Below are 7,654 nucleotides of genomic sequence, written 5' to 3' on the forward strand. Positions count from 1 at the left end.
CACGGAGAGGTCAGCAGGGATTGCACAGGAAAGGGGGTGCACCGAGAGCACGCTGGGGAGCGCAGAAGGGATCCACCGGAAAAGGGGGTGCAAGGACACTACAGCGGGGAGCACACGAGGGGTGCACGGGAGGGGCGAGAACGGGAAAAGGGGTGCGCGGAGAGCGCACGGGAGATGCACGGGAAAGGGGGTGCATGGGGAGCGTGCGGGGGTCCCGCCGGGGCGCAGGGGGAGCCGGCGGGGGTGCAGGGGGGAGCCGGGTGCCTTTCACCTCCTCCGGGTCTGCGGGAGCCCGCGGGCGCTCGGGGCGGCTCGGGCGGGGCGGCTCCGGCGCTCTCCGTGCGCCGGCGGAGCGGGGGGGCCGGGGGGCTCCGGGGCGCGGCTCCAGCCCGGCCCCGCGCATCGCGCCCCGGGGAGGGCATCCCGACCCCGCTCCCCTTGGGGAACCCCCCGAAACAGGGGCTCGGGCCGGGGCGGGTTTGCACTGGGATGGGGTTAAATGTCAGTCAGTGCTGTTACCCCCGGGAGGGGTTGAGGCAGCCGGGCTGGGCACCCCAAAGGGATCCGGGCACCCCAAAGGGATCCGCTCACCCCAAAGGGATCTGGGCACCCAAAAGGAGGCGTCTGCGGGGTTTTCTTATCGCTTCCCCCAGCAGCAGTCGTGGGAGAGGTTTGTTCAGCCCCGGGGGCTGCAGGGATGGTTTTTAGGAATGGGGGATCCTCTGACTGCGAATGTGTCCGCATTGTTCAGCGGGCAGCTAAATTCTTGCGCCAAAACACCCGAGGTGAGCCCAGGTTTTCAAGAGAAATTGTGTTTCTCCCCACAGCTGGGACAGCAGGGATTCACTGCAGGAAAAACGAATCTTTTCCATGTCGTGTCTTCTTGCAAAATTTCCTTTTTGTTCCTGCACAGATGCAAGTCTTGGGGCTGGTCGGTGCAATCAGCTCTCCACGGATTCTTCATCTGCCCCCGCCCCTGAGGAAACATTTAATGCACGAATTACTCCTGTAACCAACTCACTCCACAGCTTCTCAGTACTGACAGGCGTTCAGAGCTGAGCCTGCCGTGCTGGGAGCTCTGGGGACACTCACAGCCCTGTGACATTGCCACCACACGACACGGAGCCCTTCTCACCCTGGACAGCCCACAAGAACCTCCAGAGAGATTTCACCCTATGTGAATTGTCCCAGCCCCAGCGAGATTTCACCCTGTGGGAATTGCCCCAGCTCCAGGGAGATTTCACCCTGTGGGAATTGCCCCAGCCCCAGGGAGATTTCACCCTGTGGGAATTGCCCCAGCTCCAGGGAGGTTTCACCCTGTGGGAATTGCTCTGTGTCGTCAAACACCGCGGGGCACTGGCATTTGGGTGATTGCACTGGTGGTGGCTTTGGTCTCTCTGGAGCTTTTGTCAGCCTGCAGAGAGGTTGGGTCCACCCTCATTCTGCAGAGCGAAATGATTAAAAAAAAAAAGAGGGGAAACATTCAGTTTGTTTCCAAATATCATTGAAATTCGCAACCTGTAAAGATCAGTAGCAGGATAAAAATAAAAAGCAGCAAAATAAATTCTTGTCCTGAGACACAGATGGGATATTTGGGGAGGAGTGCAGAAGAATGATCCCCAAAAGATCCTCTGGCCAAAATCAATAGGAAAAAGCACGTTGTGGGGCTGCAGGGTTGGGTGCAGAGGGATATGATTGCCTGGAACCCATAACTGTGTGGATTTATTCTCTACAGCAATCCCTGTGACACCAAAGGCAGCTCAGCCTTGCTGCAAGGCTCTCCTGGAGGCTCTGCTCCATGTGGAGCTGCAGGTTTGTGTGGTCCTCCTGTCCCTCTGCCCTGGGGGAGAGCAGAGCCAGCTCTGCGGCAGGAATGGTTTTATCTGTGGCTGATGGTTTTATCCTCCTATTTCCAGATACCAGAGGAACAGCAAAACTTCGTGCCAGTGTACAAGGAAGGCGGTGGGGCAGAAATATCCTGCGTTCTGCCATTGGAGCGGGTCCCTTGGGATGTTTGTTGGGACACCTGAAGGTGGGTGCTGCTGTGCCAGCCTAACACAAGTCTGCCTGAACTACCACGGCTGTGAAAGAGGAGCTGCTGTTTGTAAAGCAGGCTTTAATTACCGTGCCTGCTTAGTTCAGCATCATCCTGGAGCACGGTTTGGTTTAGACAGGGAATCAATCCCTGGGAGATCACTGGGAGCTYGGAGCACAGAGAAACAGTTTAAGAGTTGCAACAGAAAGCTGCCATTTGAGGACATGGTTGATTTTTTTTTTTTCCCTTTGAGCTTCTCTGTCTATGAGAGGAAAGGAGAACTTTGAAATCAGGAATAACAGATCACAGATGAACCATTGGAAGAGGAGAGGAGCCAAAATTGTTTCTTGTAGAGTGACAGCAAAGTGGAGCCAGGCAGGCAGATGCTGTGGCTGGCAAAGATGGGTTTGGGGACACGAGCCTGCTGGGAGCAGCCCTTGGAGCAGTTTGTCCTTATAAGGTCTATGTTGATGTAGATATTTAGGATTAGGCCCTCATATCAATTTGGTGGCTGTCCCTAATGAGGTATCTCTAATCTTGGTTCAAATATTCAAACCCCATATGCAAAAGGACCTGATCTTAAGTGTTTGTACCATAAAATAGCTCCAGGGAAACACTGCTGGATTTGGGTGTGTTTGGTGATTTGAAGTAACAGCAGTCTCTTATTTTACCAGGTACACAGCCCGAGGGGGTTAAGGCGGCTGGAAGTGGGGATTTTGTTTTCACTACTTGGCCTGAGGGAATTTAAACCCCCTCTCCTGAAGGGGGAATTTAAACCCCCTCTCCTGAAGGGGGAATTTAAACCCCCTCTCCTGAAGGGGCAATTTAAACCCCCTCTCCTGAAGGGGCAATTTAAACCCCCTCTCCTGAAGTGGGATTTTAAACCCCCTCTTCCTGAAGGGCTGCCCACACCAGCAGGCTCGCAGGTGTCCCGGGAAGGTGCACAGGGAAGGATGGAGAGGCTCTCGATCCTACAGGGCCGGGCAGGTGTGGGGGAGATTTGGGGTCAGTCGAGGGGGATGAGCAGGACAGGSTTGGGGGCGATCCTTTGCGCTGATTTTGGGGTTCAGAGTGGTCACTCCTGGGGGAGATGAGAGGGACAGGGTGGGAAGGAATGACCCTGTGGGCTGATTTGGGGTCAGCATTGAGGGGTGGCCCTGGGGCAGAGCGCTGTGAGGGAGCTGAGGGCGGTCAGCCTGGGGTGGGTGAACGGACACTGGCAGGAAGGCCGGAGGGGGATGTGTCCAAACGCCCAGCCCCGGGAGGCTGCCGGAACCCCGATCCCGGTCCCGATCTCGGTCCGGATGCCAATCCCGATCCCGATCCCGATCCTCCTCCCGCCATCTCCCCCCCGGGTCCTCCCCGTTCCCGGCGGCCCCCGCGCGGCCCCTCGCGCCGCTGCCGGCCCGTGATGCACCGCGGCCGCGGCCCGGCGCAAGATGGCGGCGGAGCGGCAGGGAGGAGGCGGCGGCCGCGGGGCCGGGGCGGAGGAGAGCAAGGACCACAAGGATAGCAAGGACAACAAGGAGAACGAACGGCCGGCGGGGCCGCAGTCCGGAGGGCTCGGCGACAGCCTGGGCTTGGAGAGCATCCTGCGCAACGGCGGCGGGAGGACGTGGCAGGCCCGGCCCCGTGGGCGGCGGGGGGACGTGGCGGCAGCGCGGGGCTCGCAGGGCCGGGGCGGGCAGGGACGGCGGGCGGCGGGGACTGCCCGTGTTCCGACCTCGGGCTTTCTATAGGGGCAGCCGGAGATGCGGATGGTGCTGGCTTGTGCCTGCGTGAGGGGTTGGTTTGGATAAAACGGGTCGGACTGGTGTTCCTGAGGTGTGGAATTACGCTCTACCCGTGCCACTTCTCTTTCCGAACCGCGTGACAGCGGGAGTCAGCCCTCACGGCGGAATTGTGTGCTGGGTTGTGAGATTTGGGATAAGAGCGGGTCACCCGTGAGCTATTGGTGGTGATATTGCAGCTTGAAGTGAGCAGTAATATATATATAAAATCTTATCAGGTGCGCTGAGGTGGCAGACTGGTCCCTGCAGATTTAGTGCTTCTAAAATCTCGGCATGGAAAGCTTGCGCAGTTTTTGTAGGTGAAACTTCCATGTGAGACCGGTCCAGCTGCACAGCTGTGTTAGAGCTGAGCTTTATCTTCTGGGTCAGAGGGAAACCCGAGGGAAATCAGGTTGCAGTTTTCCACGTGGCATATGGCAGGTGTTGTGTAGTCAGGAAGTGTTGAGTAAGATGCAGACATAGCAATTGCCCTGGTAATGCTGGGAATGTCTAAGTCAATGAAAAAAATTTAAAAACTCAGGGGATATGAATTCAGCAAGTGCAGGATAAAAGAGTCTGAAAATATCCCGAGTAGACAGCAAGGATGAGGARGCCTGTTGTTGAGGCATTGCAGTTTGACTTGTTTGTAATGCAAATGCAAAATAATTCAGTGTAAGAACTGTTGGTGCAGATTTTTAATAATGAAGAGATTTTCTTTTAGGTGTAGTCGCAAGAAAACACTTTGATAGGCCTCTGCCATTTTAAACTTTAAATGTTTGGTGGTTTCTTTAGGTATAGTAATAGTGTTTCATTTGTTGGGATTATTGTGCAACCTGGTTTTGTGTTGTGGGGTTTTTTTAAAGGCTTCTTGGTAAAGCTTAAAAGAGAAGTTTTAGGATGTGAATATAGCACAGAGATTTCTTGTTTATGGTGGGGATTTTATTCAAAAGACTAACCTGCCTTGGAAACTGAATGGAAAATATTGAATTTACCAGAATGTGGCATTATTTTATTTGGTAGCATAACTGAGGGAATAAAGGAAGTGCAGAACTCTGCAAATACAATAAAGGATGCAGAGACTGGATGGAAATGATGGAGTGATGGTTCCCAGGCAGTGCTGTGTGTCACAGGTACTTGTTACAGCAATGTGCTGATAAATTGAGGAGCAAATCAGCCCTCTGGGTTATTTCTAGAAGCTCTTTTGGTGCAGTTCTGTCTTCAGAAGGCACTTTGAGGCAGCTGTTCTGGGAAGGCAGCAGTGATTCTGTTCAGGGTGTTTTTGTCCTTTTCCTGGCAGAGGGGATGTTTCAGGGYAGGAAAGCTTCCCTCTACCTCAGTTTTGCCAAAAAAAAAAACCTGTCACAGGCATGGCTGGAGAGGCCATGTAGCCAGGCTGGGGCAGGCACAACTCTTGGTACAGTTTATTATCCCAAAATGAGCTCTGCTGACAGCAGCACTCCCATGGATGTCTGGAGGAGGAGGTGCTTGAGGTTTGTCTTGGTCCCTGCTGACAGTTAGGAACTCGAGTGCCCTGTGGATTCATGAGGTGCTTTAGAACCATCAGAACCCTCAGCTCTGTTTTTAGGAGGTTTTGAGGTGCGAAGTGCATTCGTTGAATAGGCTCTGTGGGGTTTCCTTCTGTTATTTGGGGGTGGAAGGAGGAGCTGGTGCCAGCTGCACTGTGAGTGTGCCTTAACGTGAGTTGCAGTCCTGCAGATTGTGAAGGAGTCGCAGCAGCAGCACGGCCTGCGCCATGGRGACTTCCAGAGGTACAGGTGAGTGTTGGGAGCTGCTCCTGGGGCTTGGCTTCACTTGATTTAAAATGTAAACCCCATCTAGCAGGCAATGAAACCCATCTGCCAGGTGAATACCCCTGACACGCTGTTCCATGTGAGGTGATCTCTGTTGTGCTCTAACATTTTGTGGCTGAGCAGACTGGCTCTTGGCATCTCCACTGCCCATAAGAGCTTCTGTTCACACCTCCCTGATGATCAGTGTACTCCTCTAGAACTCAGTGCTCACTAAGCACACGTAAAGCACTTAGTAAGGAGAACATAATTTTGATTTTTCAAGATCAAGTATTACTACCTGTTTTCTTGTTTTCTATTTATCTCTGCTTTGCAGGTAATTTTTAATCTATCCCTTACCATATGTTACACGTGGAGTTTTAGTTATTAAAACATTGCCTGGCACAGTCTTTAATGTTTTTTTTTCTGTTTGGGGAGAGCAGTAAGCAGAAACAGAGTTGTCCTTTGGCCAAACTGACTGTGGTTCTCTTTTCTTTAGGGGTTATTGTTCCCGCAGGCTGAGGCGGCTCCGCAAAACTCTCAACTTCAAGATGGGCAACAGGCACAAGTTCACTGGGAAGAAAGTAACTGAAGAGATTCTCTCAGACAACAGGTACAGGGACTGGAGGGAATTGAGAATTCAGGATGTTACTGAAGAGTTTCAGTAATTCCTGTTTCAGATGGAGAAGTGTTCTGTGCAGTATAATTCAAAAACATTTCTGTTCAGAGATGTGTATTATTAATAAAAGATGAAAGTTTGTGCTGCAGTGCAGGTGCAAGAGACACTGCTCCGATCCAGCTTTACAGCTGTTCCTTCTCTCATAGTTGCTAAAATTARTTCATAATCATGAATTCCTGTGACATTAAAAGGGAAATGCTTATTTAGATCTGTTGCAAGGTAGACATGGGAATGCTGGTGATACAAATTGTGTAGCCAGCAAGGTTGTGGTTCGACATGTAATCCCTTCCCTTTGAACAGAAATACTGCATTGCAAGTGTTACTTAGATTTTCTAACATTGACAGAATGCTTGTCTGACTGAGTATGTGAAGAATAGTCAGTGTTTTGAGCTCATTTCTCATCTTTTAGGAACACTAGAAATGTTTCATCTCCTGTCTCATCTTTTCTTGTGGGAAAAGAACATGTGATGCTGAATTCACCTTGCTATTAAGAACATATTGAACCACTTTGAAGAGTGGCCTAAAATGATAAATCCTTTGTCTTTGCAGTGTCTGTGGTGCTGCAGAATGATACCAAATTCCCTTCCTCAGTGGGTAATTACATTTCTGAGTGAGAAACACAGCAGAAAACAGTTAGAAATAACAAGACTTTGTGGCTTAGAACATTAAGAAATAAAAACATCTGCCTCTTACTAACCAAGCTGAACTTCTGCTACCAGACTTTGCAAAGAACCGTGTTGACGGCAAAGAACTGTGTTGACGCAACTCTTGTTTGTGTCATTATTTTCCCGTGGTCCTCCTGTGCCCKGCAGGTATTTGCTGCTGATCCTGATGGATGCAGAGAGGGCCTGGAGCTATGCAATGCAGCTGAAGCAGGAGGCCAACACGGAGCCCCGCAAGCGCTTCCATCTGCTGTCGCGGCTGCGCAAGGCTGTCAAACACGCYGAGGAGCTGGAGAGGCTCTGTGAGAGCAACAGGGTGGATGCCAAGACAAAGCTGGAAGCTCAGGTAACCACTGATAYTTTCATCTTGTTCTACAGCAAATGCCAAGCAAGAAACCTTTGGATTTGGGGTGAAGAAATAATTGTTATCTGTCAATAGATAATAAAAGTACAAAGAATTGAGGGCAACTAAGATGGTACAACACAGCCTAAGAAACTGCTTATCTACTGAGTTACCTTTTTGTTACATGTGCTGAAGTGGCCACCTAGAACACAGGATTAGGGCTTTCAGTTCCTGGAAAACAGAGAGCAGCTGTTGTAACCTCTTTGAACAAGGAGCTGCAGTGCTATACTTAAAGTAAATTAAACTACCATTGTATAGCATATTGCTGGGAAAAAAGTTTTGTGACATCAGTGGGCCATTGCATCACAAGCTGGAAATA

At 51.3% G+C, this 7,654-nt stretch overlaps 1 protein-coding gene across 1 annotated transcript in view; it reads left to right on the forward strand.

The window, feature by feature from the left end:
• The first annotated feature begins 3,438 nt into the window (after window positions 1-3,438).
• The window catches only part of SRP68 (signal recognition particle 68), a 15,090-nt gene continuing 10,874 nt past the window's right edge, over window positions 3,439-7,654 (forward strand). The window contains exons 1-4 of the mRNA XM_057378962.1: window positions 3,439-3,622; window positions 5,513-5,579; window positions 6,091-6,204; window positions 7,083-7,342. Coding sequence (XP_057234945.1) covers window positions 3,475-3,622; window positions 5,513-5,579; window positions 6,091-6,204; window positions 7,083-7,342 — 589 coding nt within the window. The 5' untranslated portion in view covers window positions 3,439-3,474. The remainder of the gene's footprint in view (window positions 3,623-5,512; window positions 5,580-6,090; window positions 6,205-7,082; window positions 7,343-7,654) is intronic.

The sequence above is a fragment of the Malurus melanocephalus genome, unplaced genomic scaffold, assembly GCF_030028575.1.
Source record: "Malurus melanocephalus ecotype Western Australia unplaced genomic scaffold, MMel_1.1 scaffold_381, whole genome shotgun sequence".
Taxonomy (NCBI): domain Eukaryota; kingdom Metazoa; phylum Chordata; class Aves; order Passeriformes; family Maluridae; genus Malurus; species Malurus melanocephalus.